The 21,468-nt window shown below is 40.6% G+C and overlaps 1 protein-coding gene across 1 annotated transcript in view; it reads right to left on the bottom strand.

Moving 5' to 3' along the window:
* Positions 1 to 21,468, bottom strand: part of Morc1 (MORC family CW-type zinc finger 1) — a 153,715-nt gene that overhangs the window by 74,498 nt on the left and 57,749 nt on the right. Inside the window, exons 13-14 of the mRNA XM_052739763.1 lie at positions 17,733 to 17,876; positions 12,359 to 12,513 (exon numbers count right to left, since the gene is read on the bottom strand). Of these exons, the coding sequence (XP_052595723.1) occupies positions 12,359 to 12,513; positions 17,733 to 17,876 (299 nt within the window). The remainder of the gene's footprint in view (positions 1 to 12,358; positions 12,514 to 17,732; positions 17,877 to 21,468) is intronic.

Raw genomic sequence — 21,468 nt, 5'->3', positions numbered from 1 at the left:
CTTAAACCCTGCGAAAGTGGGAAAACCACCAAGTTAACGGCACAGTACACATGCTCCAGGCTGGGTGACATTCTCCTCCCTGCTCTGTGATCACACCACCCTTCAACATTTAACACTTCACATCTCACATCTCTTTCACTTGCTGCCTCCGTTCCCTGCTGGATGGGAAAAGCTTAGAAGATATTGGCTGTGCAGTATCATGACTGCAGCACCTGAAATACAGAGCTGAATGGTTTCTCTTTTAAAATATCTACCTGATTTATTCAGATTATTGAATATATAATTATACAACTGAAATCCACTTTCCTTACGTATTTCCTTAGGGACTACATAATACTAAATTTACTTATTACATAAATACAAGCTACATAATTACTTCTTAAAGGCTGAGATGGAAATTTCAGTAGCCCAGACATGTGAAGACCCAATCAAATAAAAGACATGGGAATATCCAAGACTGGGATCAGGCCAGTGCAATGGCTCAGCAGTAAAAGAGCTTGATCCCTGGGACCCACATTGTAGAAGGTGAGAACAGATGCCAGAAATTGGTCCCTGACCTTCGTCTGTGGCCTGGCCTGGCCTGTACAAACACAAGGAAGAGATCAAAGGCGCTGAAATCAAGGGGATTTTTGAGGGGTTAGAAACAGTTCTTACTAACTCCTAGCACAGTCTCAATGACATTCATTACACAAAAGCCACCCCAACCGAACAACTCCATCTGTGCCCATGGTGGTATCCGAACAAATTTGCTGTGGCCTGGATTCTGGACATGAGGAAATGTATTCATAAGTAAGAAGGCCAGAAAGACAGCAGGGATAGGAAGCACACCATCTCAGTTTCTGTTTCTTTAATGTCTCACACAGCCCATTGGGATTTATACAGCTATTCTGACTTTTTTCTCTTCAAAATCCATGTATTCCAAAGTAATCAGGATGGTTGATGTTAAAAGGCACATAGGTACTGACATTTCTGAACTGCATCTGCAGAAAGTAGGCTCAGAGTTTGCACTTAGAAAAATTTTTGTCTAACCTAGTCTGGCAAAAGACAAAATCAGTAACAATAATACTTCACTGTTTTAGGTTGGCCTTCACAAATGGAGCGGCGTACAATAATAAATATTTAAATACATAACTTACTAAGTGATATTTATGTTTGTGTATTTTAATGAAGGTGTTAAATTCTCCCTTTGCATGTAGCTCAGAGGCTAAATGTGAAATTTCAGAACTTAAAAGGTAATTCATCTTTCAAAATACATTTAAAATATTTCCAGCCACCAATAAAATAAGTTGTGCAGATGAACCACAATTGACTACAAAATTATTATTACTTTAATATCTCTAAACTAGATGGATTTATAACTTCCATTTACTTCTGTGAAGAATAAAAGGCCACAAGCTCACAACTAACACTCAGAATTATGACAGATTATATAACTGGAGACTTCTTTTGGAAGATTCAACAAGTTTGTTACATTAATAGGATAATTCAGAATTAATGCACACAGAATTAAAGTCTCACTTTCTATAACAGAGATCTGTGAGAAAAACTCTGAAAAGTAAATTTACTGTTGCATATGTATAGGACATATTATTCAGAACTATTCCAAATGCCAAAAATGTAGTGCTTACATTATTGCTTTTTCAGGAGTCTTTTAAACCTGCAATAATTTATTGAAAAAAAATGTCAAAATTCTGTAACTAAAAGATCAGTTCATACAGTTAGATTTTGTCTATAAAAATAAAAGAAGTGAAGGAAACAAGAAAACATAACTGGGATGAATATGATTGAAACATAGTATGCACATGCATGAAAACATAAGGATGAAATCCATTATTAGATATAGTTAATACGTGCTAATGAAAACATCCAAAATAGGAGAAATACAGTGGCCTTCTGGACATCAGCTTCGTAGGAAGCACAATGGCATCCAGGGCATCAGTGACCCAGGAGAGAAGAGCACCATCAAAACCAGTCTTCCTTTACCCACCCCACCCTTCCCAACAGCTAAAATCACTGCCCTACTAGTTGACTCTATTCGTGGCAATTCTCCTTATCCACCATCTCGGCATGAGAGAGAACATGCACTTGTCTACATCTGACCTATCTACCTTAAACTTTCCTTCAAGCTATCTCTTTTCTGAAACTTACAGGATTCCTTTCTTCCTTATGGATGACTAACGTCCAGGTGCGCTTACCTACTGCTTCATAAAGTCCATTCATCCACCAGAGAGCACCTCGGTTGCTTATCTTAGCTACAGTGAGTAATACCACGAACAGCGTGGAGGTGTCTCTTTGTATGTTGGTTTCATTTCCTTAGGATGAGGAGCCAGAAACAGGATAGCAGGGTCAAATGGTAGGACTGTTTTTAGTTTCTGAAGGCTCTCCACAATGCTCTTCATAATGACTGAACTAATCTCCATCACCTTGGCCAATCAGAGTCCCTTTCCTCCCCACATTCCCATCAGCGTTCATCATTCTACTGTTTTGATGACAGTCATCCAAGTAAGTGTGATGCCCTTACAGCAGTTGTAGTTGTATTTCTCTCATGACTAATAGCATTACACTGAGCAGTTACTATGCATTTGTTGGTCACTTTATTTCTCCTTTTGAGATCTGTCTATTCAACTCATTGGTCCATTTCATTTGGAACCTGTTGCCGTTGTTGCTAAGTTCAAAGGCATTTTTTAACACATTGAACATTAATCCTTTGTTCATGGAGGTCGCCTGCAAATGTTTTCTTTCATTCTTTAGGTGTCCCCACACTTTGTTTCCATAGATGTGCTAGTTAGATATAACTGCAACTGTATAATATTGGTTTACTGTGCTTTGAAGTTGATATCTATACCAATGCCTTCAGGTTTCCCTCATGTCGTTTTATAGTTTCAGGACTGGATTTTAGGTCTTCGATTCATTTTGAGTTGATCTGTGTTCAGAATGAGAGATCAAGGTTCCATTTGATACATATGGATATCCAGTTGCCTCAGCCTCATTTTTAATATAACTTTTGAGTGATTTTACATTTAATTTCTTAAACTGCATATATGTGTTTGAAAATCTGCGCCACCTACATATGCTGTATATAAGACCATTTGAAGCCAGTCTATGGCTGCTTTCCTTGTGGACCCCAGGGCATCCTGGCCCCAGTTGGCATCGGTACCATTCTGTTTAAACAGTATAGAAGGAGAAGAGCTAGAGACTTCATTAGAACAAACCTTCAGAAGCATCACTGAGAAAAAGTATGCTTCTCCTCTCCTTAGGAAGAAATTACTTTTATCTTCTTTTTAAGGATGTATTTCTATTTTGTATTATCACCACTTTTCTTTGGATACGTTCACTTCCCTAATTGTCTCTAAAATATGAAAATCAAAACTATACATACCTAAGCCGGGCATTGATAGCACAGACCTATAAATCCCAGTGCTCATACTTCCAAAGCAAGAATATCCCAACTTCAAGGCCGCCCTGGGCTATATTAGCCCTGCTTCAAAACAGCAGAGGCAGCAACAACAAAGTCCTAGACGTGATAATTATATTAGCTACTTCTAGTTGCTGTGATAAACACCATGACCCAACGTGGCTTACAGAAGAATTTATTTTGGTTTGTGGCCACAGAGCATCCATAATGGCAACAGGCAGCCAGAGCAAGAAGCTGAGAGATTGCATCTCAACCACACAAAGGAAACAAAGAGAAGAAGAACTGGAAGTAAGGTGAGGCAATAAGCTCTCAAAGCCCACCCCTACTGATGTGCTTCCTCAATGACCTGAACCCATAAGGGCATTTTTCATGACAACAGCCACAGTATCCTAAGGCATCTTAGCATCCTATCTTCTAGTGGGTCTTGCCATGGGCCTTCTTTGCACCTGTCTCTCTTCTCTCAACTTAGGAGGTAATTTTTCTATCAGGACTCTCTTAACATTATACTCAGAGTACAGGAAACCTGATAAGTGATTTGATAACCCTAATAATATCTTAAATTTAATAAACTATATCATTACTGTGTAAGCCAGGCTGGCTTTGAACTCACAATCCACCTGCCTCGGCCATTGGAGTGCTGGTATTATAGGATATGCCACCATGCTCAACTACAAGAATCTAATTAATTTTTTGTTCATATAATTTAATTCTGACTGAACTAATTTTTTCACCTGATTAGAGAAATTAGTCTTTTTTTAAAATAAAGATTCTGTGCTATATATTTAAAGTATAGTAGAATACAATGTGATGTGCTATATGTAAATAGCATAGAGGTTCCTTTGGTGAAACAAATGAAAACAGCCAGTATCTCACATAGACACTCTGGCATTCGTGGCATTTTTAAGCTTTATTTTGTAGCAAAAACAGCTGAAATCTACTCACATAACATGACAAAAAAAAAGCATAAACCATTTAATTTTGGTGCCTACAGTCCTTATGATAAACATTAGATCTGTGACTGTGTTAAGTCCAAAGTCTTTAACTACAACTTGATCTTCTTCATTAAGGTGAACATTAATTAGCAGGCTGATTAAATACAGTTTTGAGGTCTTGATCTGGGCACGGCAGTAAAAAATTAGACTTAAAAAATCAGACTGTATTAAATTCCAAGCCAAAACTTAGTGCTTTGTTTTCAAGTAAGTGAGATCCTCAGACATAGTTTGTGAGATGTAGTTTATTTCACTGAAGAAATAAAAAATAAATTCATTTATCATAATACAAATGCAGTTGGTGATGATAATTCCAGTCACCCCACAAAAGCTGTGTAGCGGGTGAGAGCTAAAAGTATGAGTTTTGTTTGTTTAGTTGGCTAGTTGGGATTTTTTGTTTGTGTTTCCAGCAGAAGGCACTCTGGTGGACTCCTGACTGCTCTGGTATTCACTAGGAGCAGAAGGGAAGTTATCAATTCTAAACAGAGTATGCATTCCATTTAGCCCATCAGCCAGAATGTCCCCTGTCTCCACATTTTAATTATCTCCAACTCCTCTCACATTGTGAGCATTTTTTAGCTCACATTCACAGCAATTTTTAGCAGGAGAAAGTTTTATTGCTTCTCTGTCAAATGGTAAAAAATACCAACTAATGTGTACCTGACAGGAAGTTATTTATTTATTTTTTTGTTGGCTTTAAAAAATTTGTATGCAGTATATTTTGTTCATATTCTTTGCCCTTGCCCAAATTCTCCTAAATCCTCTGCTTCTTACTACCCAGCAAACTTCATGTTCCTTTCCTTTATGTCTCTCTCAAATCAAGCATAATAATAGTTAAAAACAAGCAAGTCAATCCAAACCAGCCAACCAAAAAAGCACATGTAAGACTTGGAGTCTAGTTCGTGTTGGCCAATTACTCCTGAGCACAGTGCCTGACGGGAAGTGTGACTGACATACCCAGACTCCATTGGAGAAAACTGATTTTCCCTTTCACCACAGGTGCCAATTGCAAATAGAGTCTTGCTAGGGTAGGACCCCATGTCCATTTCCTCTTTTTGCTGGAATTTTGTCTGCTTTGGACCTGTGCAAGTCTGTGTATTCGGTCACAGTTTCTGTGAGTCCATATATGTGTTAGCCCTGTTCAGTCTAGAAGATGCTGCTACTTTGGAGTCATCCATCCCTCTGGCTCTTACAATCTTTGTACCTCCTCTTCTGCTTAGATCCCTGAGCTACAAGAGGAAGGGTTTGATGAAGGTCTTCCTATTTGGAGTTTAGTGCTCCAAGGTCTCTCACTGTCTGCACATTGTCTGGTTGTGGGTCTCTGTGTTAACCACCACTTAGGGAGGGCTGAGCAAGACACTGATCTGTGAGTATAGCATTATGTAGTTAGAAGTCATTTTATCGCTATGCTCATCTAGTAGAGTAACAGGAATAGGTTTAACCCGAGGGCCATGACCTATTTAGTTTCAGGTTCTAGTTTAGCAGTGTCGGGCATGGGTTCTATCTCATGGAGTGGGCCTTAAATCCAGTTTTTAAAGTGGTTGGTTACTAACATAACATTTATTGCCGATATTATATATCTTTCAGACAGGTTGCTGTTGTAGGTTACAGGGTTTGTAGCTGAGTAATACTGATGATTAATTTTTCCTTTCCAGTAGCGTGCAGAGTACCTTCCAGCACCATGAATGCTAATCAGTATGGGTGAAACTTCTAATGGGGTACCAGCTCTATTTCTCCATGTTCCATGATATAAGTAAGTGAGTGTCTTCAGCAGTAGAGTCTTACTATTAGGTTGTGGCGGGGGATGTATTGGCAATATAACCTGTAATGTTTGAGGGTATCTAGAGGACCCCTTTTGTCAACAACTCAACAAGACATAATCTATTCCTGGTACTGAGGATTTTATTTGATAGTATAAGATTGGGGACTGTCTTCACCATTGGATAGTGACTCCATTTAAATCAGGAAGTTTTTCTTGGTAGAATTATTAGAGATAATAAAATATAAAATATGCTAGAATTAGAATGTATATGGCTTGGAATTCTAGGTGATTTGAGATTAATCATCTACTACTAGGATCTTTAAAAGAGGAACAAGTATACATTCATGCCTCTCAATAGAAGATGGGGTATAATGTATGCCAGGTTGGCTGAGAATGACCTTGAACTTCCTGATTTTCTTGCCCTTACTTTCTAAGTGCAAGAATCACAGGTGTGAGCCATCATACCTGTTTGTGCAACGCAAGGGATTGAAACCAGGGCTTTGTTCTAAGGTACTGTACTGACTGAGCCACAAGAAGAACCCTCTTATCAAGATAAAACACATCTAAGTCACATATGATTGGGCTTCTGTGCCACTTTACAGAAACAAAGCCAAACCAGAATAGAAAAGTGTATCAAACAGACATGCACTGAGCAAATTCTACACTCTGTGGAAACCCCAAGACAATGAAACCAGTTTAACCTGAAAAAGAAAAAAAACTTCAAGGATAAATAAAGGGGTAGAAATGGGTGTCAAAGAGGGAAGAGTCCTGAGGATTACATTAAGATAGGACATAATTTCTAAATATGAACAGGATGTTAGACAATTTATCATACTGTGGAAGTACTGACAAATCGGGGTACAGTGTTTGCACTGTGGTTTTAAAGGCACTCACTTTTAGAAACACGTGCTAAGATACTCATGGACACAATTACGGAATTTTCCAAATTCTGCCTTTCACAGTCCAAGTGGGGGAAGAGATGAAAGTAGAGTTGAAATCAATTTCCCCACCGGTTGATCATTGTCAAGGCTACATGAGAGGTTTCTGGGGCTTCCGTGTAATCATCCTTACTCCAATTCTAATTTCTCCTTGTTTTCCTCGGCCGCCCCTAGCAGCCGGGACTCACAGACTGGCTGGCTCAGCCACACGTTCTCATTCCCTCCTGAGGAACCCGGCCTTACTTGCAGAAGGCCACGTTCTTGATGTGTTGTCCCACAGCTTTTGTGTGCCCCTGTCCCTGTGGTCTCTGCTTTTCTTGCAGATGACCACCTTCTGGTATATTTCCCCCCAGTCTCTTTTACTGTGTCTGTCTCTGCAGTCTCTTTGTGTGACTAAATTTGTTCTTACAAAGACTCAAGGCCTATTGGAATTGAGTCCATGCTAACACTTCCATCTTGACTTAAGTATTTCTTTAAAGGCGCTATCTTCAAAAACAGTCACACCCTCAGGTACTAGGAGTAAGGCTTCAAAATATGAACTTCAGAAGGACACAACTCAATCCACAACAGTATAATAAAAATTAAAGATATTCATAAAATACAATATTTGTAATATAATAAAGCCAAAATAAATATATAAATCTCATAACTTCATAAAGTAAAATTCAAACGATAGGAATTGTTTCTTGGCTTAGATCTTAAACTTGTCTCATGTTTTCACCTTTTTGGTTACACAGGCCTCCTTACTCCACATGTCCCTAGAAGGGTGTAGCAGTCCGTTTTCCTTGTAGTGAGGTTCCAACATCTTAGAAACTAAATAACATCAATAGGGAAATGAAATCTTGCCATACGACAGATAGCTATACCCAGGTAGTGAGTATTATCTATCTTTTAAGAAAGTATTCACCCTAAGAATATTAAACTTCACTTTCAAAATTAAGCAGAAATTTGGAAATTGATATGATTTAGGCAACAACCTAATTAGGAAAATTTGTAACTGAAGCCAGTGCCCCACGCATCCAGTTCTACCTTAATGGAGACCATCAGTCAAGGCATTAATGCTTGTCTTTCTCCATCTTATGCAAAAGGATTTGCATGAAATCATAGAGAACATTTACTATACACAAATATTGTAAGCTAATACTCCAGCTGTAAGTCAGCAACAGATAAAACCCTGACAACTCAAATGAATGGGGTCAAGAAGGGTGACAAAATTTAATGGGAGTAAATGCACAATTAATTGTACACTAGGGACTAACAATGCTTACTTCCAGAAAGAGAAAAGTATAGATCAGTCTGGCTCAATATGAACTCACATTCAATTTTTTGTTAAATTTTTTAGTTAGCAATAAATGCACTGAGGGTCCCGAACGTGTTTACCAATAGTTAATGCATTATCGAGCTACACAGAAACTACTTCAAGGAAAGAGATGATCCTACTTCAGTCAAGGCTGTCTACACATCCTCTAGAACATTTTCTTCCAGGTGACACTTCAAAGTGTAAATGCCAGAATGAGAGAACTCTTGAGTTCTGTCCACGTGAAGAATAACAATGAATCTGGAGCTGTTGGTAAAGGTAAGACAAGGCTAAACAGAGATGTGACTTGCCTTCAAGGATCTTAATGGCTGACAAGTGGAGAGACTTTAAGCCTATCCCCCACGGCTCATGTGAGGAGAGTCAATTTAGCCTGTCCACTCTTATTTGTCCTTCAGAACTAATCACTTCCTCAGGGAAGCATTTCCTAGCCTAAAGACTGGAGCTTGCCAGACACTGGCTGTGGCTTTCCTTCTCATTCATGTCAACTAGGCAACATGTGTCCCATTGTTTGTCAAAGCAGGTTAGCCCTCTGTCTCAGTCCATTTGGGTTGCGTAGACTGGGTGACTTCTAAGCATTGGAAAATTGTTTCTCGTGGTGCTGAAGGCTGCCAAGTCCAAGCACAATGCGTTGACTGATTTGGAGCTATGGGCTCACCTCCTAATCCAGGAATGGTGCCTTCTCACTCTACCCTCGGCTCCTTTTTTATAATATTAATCTCCATCATGGGGCCTCTGCTCTCACAACCCTAACGCTTTCCAGAGTGGCCTCCTCCCAATCCCATCCTCTTGGGGAGTCAGGGTTTCAACTTATTAATGTGGGGTGGACACAATATTCAGACCACAGCAACTAGATTAGAAGTTACTAGACAAGAGTAGACTATGTTTGATTGGTCAGTTCTAGAATTCTCACCCGTACCATAGTAGACCGAAGGAAAAGAAGCAAGAGAAAGCTGAGAAATTATGAAGACCTTTACAAATACTTTGACAGTGAGATTCCCAGGCAGCCTGAAGAAGTAGCATGTTTGCCTCTGTGGAGGCCATGTCTCAGGGTTAAGTAACAGTGAGGTGGAGGGGATGAAGACCACTAGACAAAGCAATCTTTGGGTTCTTTATTGACTAAGAATGTATCAAATTTTATCAGGAGAGATTATGTTTATTACATCACAGATTGTACTTTAGCCTTCAGTTCCCTTCTGATCCACTTGAGAGAGTTAATAACACATTTCTGCATAAGAGATTCCATCCGACCTCCAATGTCATTTGATGTCTCACCCCATGATTCCTATCTTCTTCTCTCCCTCCTCCTCATAGCTGATGAATAGCAATAGCATTGTTAGGACACAGAAGACTTTGGGAAACAGTAGCCAACAGTGAGGTGAGGTCAACCTTGGAGAAAACTATTTCTGATAACCTCAGGATCCACTGTGCCAAAAGTAAATGCAGATTTGGTAAATGACACAAACTCATTCCCTCTGCATTTCTCTTTCTGCTGATTCGAATTTTCACAAGGGCCCAATTTTCCATAGGAACAGATCAGATTTACAGCAAATACAAAGATTGCATCTTTTATTTATAAGGCAAAGAAAAAAAACCTCTCAAATACTTTTCATTTAAACCGTGTGCCCTGTTGTACTGCCTCTAAGAGTATTAGTCCAGCATTACATGACTTCTGCTATTCTGGTGAAGGTCAGTTGCTCATCAGTTACTGAAACTATCAGGTCAGACCTCGGTGACTGAATTCCAGTTCTCAGTGGAATGAGAAGGACTGTATAATATAGGAACCACTGCCCATGTTTGCCACCCTGCTTCTGGTCTGTCTTCCTTCCAAGTATCTTTTTTTTTCTCTTTTAAAAGTATCCTCCATCCCTAAGTTAATTCATAGGCAGTTATAGAATTAGAAAAACAATGTTACTAACTAGTATTAATAGAAACAGAAACATAAATTATTTTGAACCAGCCGGGCGGTGGTGGCGCACGCCTTTAATCCCAGCACTCGGGAGGCAGAGCCAGGCGGATCTCTGTGAGTTCAAGGCCAGCCTGGGCTACCAAGTGAGTTCCAGGAGAGGCGCAAAGCTACACAGAGAAACCCTGTCTCGAAAAACCAAAAAAAAAAAAAAAAAAAAAAAATTATTTTGAACCATATTACATCACTTGAGAGGATTTTGAAGGAAAGTTGGGGGGTGGGGACAGATAGGATAGGGACATAGAGACGGGGAATAACAGAGTTGATGAGGGGAGGTGGCAAGTGACAGCCAAGATGGGAGAACAGGACTGCTGAGAGTCCACACACACCACGCCAAAGTGTGGAGGGAGCTCCACACACAACAGGAACAGGACACCCAAAGTATGCTGGTGGAGATATCTCTATGACCTCTCAATGTATGCTAGCTCTTTCTGAGAACTTCACTCCTTATTACAAGGCTAGGAGGCTAAGGTCTGCATTCCTGAGAGGCTAGGAAGAGAGGCTAGGAAGAGAACGGGAGCCCCACAATTTCGAATGCTCACTGCTTTCTTTTTTTAACATTTGAAAAACCAAGGAGCACATGCTTGACTTGTATTTCACTCCATTTATGCCTATGATTACATTTGTATTTATATCTTTCTGTGCTTTCTACAGCTTTAAGTAGAACCTATCAATCAGTGTAGTAATCTCCGTGCCTAGTAATAACTTCAAATATGTCTTTGAGGGGGAGATATATATGGTATGGATGTTGCTGGTCCACAGAACACAACATAGATAGACTATGACACTAAGCACACCCTTGGTAGAGCACCAGGCTGCTCTGTGGTCCTATAACCTGCATCCTTCCCTCTGTATCACTGATGAGGAATTTTCAGGTGCTATTACAGTGAGTACACAAGAAAAGAAAATACTCTAAAAAGTAGAAAACACTCTACTTCAAGCGGAGCAATAATTACTTCTTAAATTGTCCCGAAGGTAGAAGACTATTTTTGATACCCTTGTATTATACATACTTCTAGCCAATCACTGAACAGATTCAGAGTAGCTGATGTGTTTCCTTTTCATAAATGAAGTGCTCTATCTGCCTAACTTAACAAGTGTTTGTGTCATTAATACATAGGACAGCAAGTCACTGTTGCAATATCTCTGGGAAGTGAGATGATACAGGTGAAATTTTCCAGTTAACTGGCGTGTACCTTTTAAGTTTCCAAACATGCATTTTTAATTGAAATGTTTGCAGTATTAGTATTCTCAGCAAGTATTAGATCTTCAGAATGCCATTTTACTTATCTATATTCACACGGGTTGACATGTAGTACTCCATGGTATGAGATGGCAAGAAATTCTCAGGTTCGTGTGGGATTATGTGCTCCCAGAAAATGGAGCCTCAGGAGACTCTCTGAGGGTTCTCGATCTCTTGGGAGCTGTCTTCTGCCTCCCTCTGCCATGATCAGCTACCACATGACACTGCTGATTGCCCTCCTCTTGCAATTTCTAGTCTAATTTTATGTGTGTGCATGCCTGTATGTGTGTGTACATGTGTGCATGTGTGTGCATGTGTCGGGGGGTAGTTCTCACCATGTAGCCATGGGTGGCCAGCAACTCCCTATGTAGACCAGGTTGGACTAGCTCTCAAAGAGATCCACTTGCCTCTGCCTCTCACGTCCTGGGACTAAAGGTGTAGGCCATGATGACCACCTGATGCTTTGGTTTTCATATGATTACTCTGGGGAAGATTATGAAACTCGCTCCCTTTTCACTGCTACTTATTTGGATTTTGGAGTGCCAAGGATGGAATTCATAGTCAAACAAGGGTTTCATCACTAAGCCACAACCCCAGTCTCTTTTCAAAGCAGAATCCCTTTTTCCTAGCTTTGAGTTACTGGTTGCTTAAATCAGTATCATCTTTTCTGCTGAATTCACAAGTGTGAGCCCTCTCAAAGTATCCCTTACAGTGACCACGGAATACTCACTGATACCAGTGTCCTTACAGTACTGGACCAAGTACTGTCCCATGACTTTTAGTAGATGGCTGTATTCTTGGACATTGAGGAATTCTTGTTTATTATGGGATGGTTCCATGATCTCCAAGGGTATGTTCACAATTCCAATCACACCTGCTCCAAGTCTGAGGAAGTAAATACATGTATCAACTTTGTAAAATCTGGCTAAAGGAAAAGAAAAGGCAAACAGGTACTTGTCACTTGCACCCAAATCATCCACAAATAAACCCATTGCCTTGCTGTGGACCATGTCAAAGTTATTAGGCTACCTTAAAGAGATTTCATTATCCAGGGTGATTTCTGGTGAATATGGTTATATCGTACAGTATCACCTCAGGATGTCATTGATCCATTGGCAATACTCTTTCCAAACCTGTTACTTCTATGGGGAGTTCAGGTTGGGAAAAAGGAACAAATTTTTAGCAAGAACACCAGTAACACCAGTGTCTTCCTGCAATGACCTGCCCTGGTCCTCATATGCCTGATACTGGACAGAGAGAACCATTTTCTTTGTCCTCATTTCATCTGTCAGGCTACACATCTCATCATCATAGGGGTCCTTGGGGTGTTCACGAGTTCTAGTAAGGGAACATCAACAGGCCAAGAGGGTGACGACAGGTATCCAATTGTTAACCTGATGTGCAAAATTCCTTGGTTCCCTTCTTCTGCTTTTCTAGAGCCACAGGATAGACATCCACCTGGGATTTTTTGATTCTTGACATCAGATTTCGGGTAAAGCCTCCCATGTTACAGAGCACCACAGGTTGGTTCCCCCACTGCTCCTGCCATAGCATACATCACACCTTCCCAAACTGACACCCCTGCCAGTTTCGTGTCTCACAACTTTCTTCTACCCTGTCTCCCTTCATTCCTCATTCTGGAAGGTTAAATGCATCTCACACAGAAAGCCTGCTGTGACTTCCTTGTTTAGTTTTCTGCCTTTTGCACACAACTCTCCTTTATTCGTTTATCCAAGTATCCATTCATGCAGTCATTCAAAGTTAGCTCCTGAACATGTTCCAGAAGCTAGGACAAGAGCAAGAAAGACAAGGTCCCTGCTGCTCATTCACTGAAGAACGGGCAGGCATGTCGTTAGTAGGCATGTCGTTAGTATGTAGATACGTGTGCAGGACCATTTCACATGGTGATAAGTGGCTTTAAGAAAATAAAGTGGGTGCTAAAATTATGTGAAAAGTGACAAGTGGGTGTGACAGGAGGGCCCAGTTTTACTTAGGTAATTGAGGAAAGGGCTTTGGTACTCATGCCTGAACAGCATGCTAAAGCCAATAGTCAGAAGATCTAAAGACAGGAGGCTTAATAATACCAATTGCTAAGCTAAATGCTCTAAGAGTTTAAGCAAAAGAGCCAACTAAGTTGAGTTTAAAAAAATAATTCTACAAATAAAAAAAAGAACAACTCAACTATCCCTACTTGCAAATCACACAATCCTGTATTTCAAAGACCCTAAAGATTCCACCAGAAAACTATTAGGTCTCAGAAATCCTTCCAGCAATAGTCTAAGACACAAAGTTCACTATAAAAAATTCAGTAGCTTGTGTATCTTTTTATTTTTTAGTATTTTATTGGCACATAGTAATTATACTTGATAATGACTTAATAGCTTTTTAAAATGGTAGTAATGGGGGAGGTTTCCCATTCACAGTATCAAAAAAATGTTAAAATAAACCTAACCCAGGAAATAAAAGGCTTCTACAATGAAGGCTTTCAGACACTGAAGAAAGAAACTTAGGGAAAATCTCCCATGTTCATGGATAAGGAAAACTATTATTTTGAAAATGGATATATTGCCAAATATACAGATGCAATGTGATCCCCATCAAAATTCCAATAACATTCCCCACCAAACTAGAAAAAAAATCATAAAATTCATATGGAAACACAAATATCTCCCCCAAAAACTAAAACAACTATTGGGGGGAGTCAGGGGGTCACAATGCTGGAAGTATCATAGAGCCCTACTTACAAACAGCATGGTACTAACACAGAAAACAGACCTGTGGACCAACAGAATAGAATGGAGAACCCAGAAACAAGCCCACAAACCACTGCTTACGGCAAAGCTGTCAAAAATGCATGTTGTAGAAAAGACTGGTGCTCAGAAAATTGGATTTTCACTCACAGAAGAGTGAAACTAGACCCATATCTCACACACTTTGGCCTCAAAATTAGTTAAAAAAAAATGGGTCAAAGGTCATAATGTAAAACCTGAAACTTTACAACTGCTAGAGGGAAACAGAAAAACACCTCAAAATATAAGCACAGGAGTAGATTTTTCTGAGTGAAGGTCCAACAGCATGAGAAATAACCCCAAGATTATAAATGGAATTATAAAATTAAAAAGCTTTTGCACAGCCAAAGCAACAATCACAAGAGTATAAAGAGATCACCTACATAGCAGAAGAAATATTTGCCAGTTACATATCAGACAGCGAATTAATATCCGAGATAATCCAGGACACGTAACGGCAAAAATTAAATGCCATGAAACCAAATCATACCGTCAATAATTGAATGAATGAATGAACTAAAAAGGGTAATTCTGAAAAGAGTAAAGTCAAATAACCAAGTCATATTTGAAAAGATGTTCACCATCATTAGCCTTCAGGGAAATAAGAATTAAAACTGCTTTGAGATTTTTGTCTCGCCCCAGTCAGAATGGCCATCATCGAGATAAAGAAGGACAACTTATTCACTGCTGGCAGAGATGCAAACTTGAGTAGTCATAATGGAATTCAGAACAGAGGTTCCTCATAAACCTGAAAGCAGAAGCATCACATGACCCAGCTCTCTCATTCTTGGGCATCTACCTAAAAGTCTCTGTCAGCATATCCTAGTGATGCTTATGCATCCATGTTTACTACTATACTAGTCAATATAACAGGAAATGGAGTCAGCCTAGCTGTCTATTATCCAGCAGATGAATGGATAAGGAAAATGTGGTCCAGGTATGAAATGAAGAGATACTTTGATAGAGGGAGACATTATGGGGACAGGGAGAAAGCTGGTGTTAGGGAAGTTCCTAGGAATCCACAAGGATGACCCCAGCTTAGACTACTAGCAACAGTGGAGAGAGCTTACCCAGGTAATCATATTGGTGAATACCTTAACTGTCATTATAGAGCCCTCATCCAGTAACCGATGGAAGCAGATGCAGAGATCCACAGCCAAGCACCAGGCCAAGCTCCAGGAGTTCAGTTGAAGAGAGGGAAGAGGGGTTTTATGAGCAAGGAGCATCAAGATCATGATGGGGAAATCTACAGAGACAACCAAACCAAGCTCGTGGAAACCCATGAACTTTAGATGAATAGCTGTGGAGCCTCCATTGGACTACACTAGGCCCTCAGCATAAGCAAGACAGTTGTGTAGCTTGGTCTGCTTAAGGGGCTCCTTAGCAGTAGGATCAGGATCCATTTCTGGTGCATGAGCTGGCTTTTTGGAGGACATTACCTATGGTGGGACACCTTACACAGCCTTGATGCAGAGGGAGGGGCTTGCACCTGCCTCAAGTGAATGTACCAGGCTTTGCTAACTCCCCATGGGAGGCCTTACCTTATTGGATGAGGGAATGGGGGGGTAGGTTGGGGAGGAAGGCTTGGGGGGAAGAGAGGGGGATTTGTGGTTGGTATGTAAAATGAATAAAAAAATTCTTAATAAAGAAAAAACAAATTTAAAAAATGCAAAAAAAATGAAAGTATGACATTGGAAGGAAAATTCATGCAACCAGAAACCATTATGCTAAAAGAAATAAATCAGGATCAGAACGACACATAGAGCCTATATTCACTATTTTTTAAATTTAAATTTATATATATGGTTGTGCACCTATGAATGTACTTACAGGTCATAGAACTAGAAAAAGGATCATGAGAGGGAAGGAAGTGATCTCAAGAAAAGCATGAAATAGAACAAGTGCTGGAATCCATGTGATAAGAAAGAAAGGCAGTCTGAATGGGTGAGACAGTTGATTGGCTTGATCTGTTTGGGAGGCATCCAGGCAGTGGGACCGGGTCCTGTGCTCATTGCATGAGTTGGCTGTTTGAAACCTGGGGCCTATGCAGGATTGCTTGGCTTGGCCTGGGAGGAGGGGACTGGACCTACCTGGACTGAGTCTACCAGGTTGATCTCAGTCTGTGGGGGAGGCTTTTCCCTGGAGGAGGTGGGAATGGGGGGCGGGCTGGGGGGAAGGTGAGGGGGGCGGGAGGGGGGAGAACAAGGGAATCCGTGGCTGATATGTAGAACTGAATTGTATTGCAAAATAAAAATAAAAAAAATTTTTTTAAAAAAAAGAGCCAAATGTAAAAAAAAAAAAAGAAAGAAAGAAAGGCAGACTCACTGGGTGGTGGGAGGGCAGAAAGGGTATCAGCTGGAAGAGAAAGCAAGCATGGTGAGGGCATGGGGGAAGAGAGAGAAAGAAAACAAAATATGACACACGTGTATGGAGATGCCGTGATGAAACTGGTCCCTTTGCATGTTAACCGTAACACTAGTAATACAGAAACACTGTTCTCTCTGCTGGGGCACAGTTTTAAAGTGCACTCACGCTCCTCAGTAAAAGATGGTCACCCTTGACCTTTCTGACTGCAGAGCTTAGCGCAACCCAGGCACAGGATACTGCAACAACCCGCTTTTGCCCGAACAATGAAAGAAGAGCTAGTTCCCTGAGCATGAGGCAGCAAGAAGACCAAAGCCCCTCCTGACTCATTCCACCACTCTTAGATGTCTTGTCTGACTCTGTCCCTTTCTACGATGCCTCTGTCTTTTGTCTTTTTGGTTGTGAGACTGGCCTTTAATAGCTGGATCATCTCTCCATTCCTCTATGATGTCTTTGTAAGGTTCCACATAACCGTCAAACCAATTTATTATACTTTAGCACCAGAATCCATTATTCTAGAATCTAAGCAGACTGGAGATGTTTACTAATATATATCCATGCAGGTAACTGACAAGAGCTGCAAATCTGTAATAGGGTTTGTTCCTTAAAAGATTAGAGTTTAGGTTTTTTTCCCCCTCTGTTAACATTTCTTTAGTTCATATTTTTTTAATTAGTAAAATATTAGAAACCTGAAAAGATGACATAAGGGATTGAAAGACATTAAAGAAATGCATTGGAAACAGTATTTTTCCCAAAATGTGATTTTCTTCTGAGAGCCAGCACACAGCCTCATATTATAAATTAGGCAGATTAATTCTTGCATGAGAGGAAGGGCAAGTGATGAAGAGGACACTTGCTTGTGTTGTGATGAATCACTCATGTAGTACCACAGACAGAAATGGCCTGTGGCCTCCCTACACTGCCTTTGACTCGAGAAAGAAGCTTACTTACAAGGACTTCATTTTGAGCTGGGGACCAACCTTCTCGTGCATTTTGATCAACCGGTTATTACTGTAAATGAACATTCCAGCTTGCCTTTGGTCTTCTACGTGCACTCCAAAGAACAGGGAGATTGTTCTTGCTTTCCTTAGTGCCCTAGAATTGTATTTAGAAAGGCAGGTTAAAAGTACTCTATTAAGGCAAAATATGAAATTTATAAAAGCATCTAATAATTAAACTCATAAGATAGATATCAAAAGAATGACCTATAACATAGCAGATGTTTTGCAAAACCTGGTAGATAGAGCTGATTCTACATACAGCCAAGTATTCTGTATATGCAAATTACTACACAGGTCAAGCACAGCATTCATTCAAATACAAGTCAAATACAAGTCTGCTCATTTAAATCTAAAAGGACAAGAAAGATTTCTATGTTCTCTGGTCTGACACATGTATGATAGTTGTTGTAGTCAGGGCTCTCTGAAGGAACAGAACTTATAGAATGATTAGAATAGATTACAGGCTGTGGCCTAGCTAGTCTAACAATGGCTGTCTACCAATGGAAGGTCCATGAATCCAGTAGCTGTTCAGTCCATGAGGTTGGATGTCTCAGCTGGTCTACAGTATACATCAGAATCCCAAAGAAATGGGCTGTAATGCCAGTGAAGGAATGGATTTGCCCACAAGAGGAAGGCTCCCAACAGAAGGTATGGCCCAGATCAAAGGTGGATCTTCCCACCTCAAAATATCAGCATTAAAAGTGGGTTTTCAAATTCAAATGATTTAATAAGAAAAATTCCCTCACAGGTTTACCCAGTTTCTTGGATTTTAGTTAATTCCAGATATAATCAAATTGACAACTAAGAATAGCTATCACAAATCTACCCCTTGTCAACTTGACACACAATCATATCTCCTTATGTCATGCTTAATTTCCAAATGTAAACAATAACCAGAATAATAATACCTATCATGATATAACTGTTCCACCTACAATCACAAATGCATTATATATTTAACTAGATCATAATTATGCCTAACATAACTATCCCATGCACAACCACAATCTCATTATAAATTTTAGAATAGGTGGCAATATCCCTTGAGGGACATTCTTTTAGTATCTCAAAGCTTAAATAGGATAACCACTGTTATTCTCTTTACTGGTGTTATACATTACATGATAAAGAAATTAAGGAAAAAAACACAAATGTCCTCACAAACATATTCTTAACAAAATATGAAAGGAACACCTATGCCAATTATAATCCTCATTTCTGCAACTGGTCATGTGGCCTTAGCTGATAGTTACCTTCTTCTCCTACCCATTCTGTATTTCCTCCACCCTCAGCAAGCAGCTCAGCAAGTCTTGGCTCTTTTCCTGGAAGAATGACCCATAGCTTCCTTCCTGGTGGGTCTATACTCTTTATAATCCTGCCTGGGTTAGGTTGTAGTTTCCTGCTGACTTTAATCATAGGACATGGTAGCACCAAGAGATGTCCTAAAAGATCTCCTGCACTCCAGACATAATCTTTTGTACCTCCATTGTGGAGAAGCAATCCAATTTCCCCTTGGTAACCTGGATCAATCACCCCTCCTCACAGTGTTATCCCGTCTTAGCCTGTTTGCTTAAGGGTACCAGAATCCCAAAGTGTCCAGGGGGAAGTCTGATCTTCCAGTGTCTCCAGGCAGGAGTGCTCCCTACTCTAGAACCAAAACACCTAGGCCAGCAGAACTTAAGGTCACAGGAACAGGAAACAAACATTTTCTTAGTGAGTGACTGTGAGTGGAACTATTTCCTTTCCACCCCTTGATTCCTGGACCTGTGGATCCTGGCTCTGGGAGAAACTCTCCCAAATATTGGACACTGATTCAAAGCATATACAGCCTTCTGGAGACGCCTACCCCAGCCTTCCACGCTGTCACCACCTAAATGGCACTGTAACTATGCCTTCAAATGTCCATTCCTTCTTTCTATCAGGGTAGCTGTTTTAGGATGATGGGGAACACAGGAAGACCAGGTGGATTCCATGACTGTGGGCCCACGGTTGCACGTCTCTGGCTAGGAAGTGAGTTCCTTGGTCAGAAGCAACACTATGATGAATAATGCATTCTGTAAGTTCATGGATGGTCATTTTGGCAGAAGCACTATGTGCAGGAAAGGCAAATTCATAACCAGTATCTACTTCCCATGGAGGGAGTGCTTCAATGTCAACCTGCCACCACGTTGTTGTCTGGTCACTCCGGAGAATGGTGCCATATCTGGTGCTCAGTGCTTGTCTTTGCTGTCAGCAGATCTGGTACTCAGCAGCAGCGTTAGCAAGGTCAGCCTTGGCAAGTGAAACTCCATGCTGTTGAGCCAATATATAACCTCTATCTCTGCCTCCATGGCCACTTGGTTCATGGGTCCACCAGTTAATGACAAGGGTAACTAGGGAAAGAGGCTGACAGACCACAGAACAGGTCATTGTATCTACTTGATTACTGAACTCCTTCTTGGCTGACATCACCTTTCGATGAGCATTTAAATAAGACACAAATATCTTCACATCCTTCACTGATTTGCAGAGACCAATCCATATACATCTTTCCCAGATATCTCTCACCAGTTTTCCAATCAAGTGCCTGTTCATCCAGCTAATCCATTGCAGCATGTGAACCAGTGAACAATTGCACATCTGGCCATTTATCCTTCCAAACAAAATGTATGACCATGTGACTGTACTACGTTCTTCCCACTGTGAAGATTTCCCTTCACCAGTGTCTTTTGGGGTTGTCCCAGAAAGGGGCTCTAATGCTGCAGCTGTCTACTTCTGGGTGGTACCTGCATTAACATGCAGAACCAGCAGTCAAACAGGACCCAGTCTTCTCTTCTTCAGTCAACTGATCATAAGACACACCCCATAAGGCAACAGCTGCATGCTTGAGAGGATACAGTACTCTAACAGGAATAGAAACCATAGGTATTTGGGCAATTTCTTCATGTAACCTGTTTGTGCCTTCAGGACCAGCTCTGGACAGATCACATATATATCATTTCCATTTGATTATCAATTGCTGCTGTGCATGTCCTACTTTATGGCTCAGTGGGTCAGATAATACCCAGCTCATGATGGGCAGCTCAGGTCACACGGCAACTTGGTGGTCCCTGTCAAACTTTTAGTTTCCACTAAGGCCCAACAGCAGGCCAAGAGCTGACCATCAAAAGGAAAATAGCATTTTGCAGGTGATGGTAGAGCCTTATTACAAAATCCCAAAGGTCTCCTCTGGGATTCACCTGCCAAAGATTCCAAACATCATCCCTATCTGCCACTGACACCTCAAGTACCACCATGGGTCGACTAGATTATATGGTCCAAGTTGTAGGGCAGCCTGCACGGCATCCTGAACGTGTTGAAGTACCTTCTCTTAGTCTAAGACCCACTCAAAGGTAACAGCTTTCCAAGTCACTTGGTGGATGGGGTGGAGTAACACACCCAAATGAGGAATGTCCTCTCTTCAGAATCCAAATAGGTCCACTAAATGTTGTGCTTCTTTTTGGTGGTGGGAGGGGTCAGTGAAATAACTTACCCTTTACCTTAGAAGGAATATTTCTGCATGTCCCACACCACTAGACTCCTAAGAATTTCACTGAAGTAGAAGGCCTCTTGAATTTTGGTTGGATTTATTTCCCATCCCCTGATGTACATATGTGTTACCATTACATCCAAAGTGGTTGCTGCTTTCTGCTCACTTGGTCCAGTCA

The sequence above is a fragment of the Peromyscus californicus genome, unplaced genomic scaffold, assembly GCF_007827085.1.
Source record: "Peromyscus californicus insignis strain IS unplaced genomic scaffold, ASM782708v3 Scaffold_16__1_contigs__length_79575227, whole genome shotgun sequence".
Classification (NCBI taxonomy): Eukaryota; Metazoa; Chordata; class Mammalia; order Rodentia; family Cricetidae; genus Peromyscus; species Peromyscus californicus.
Note: the sequence above shows the minus strand (reverse complement) of the source record. Positions and strands in the feature narration are given on the sequence as shown.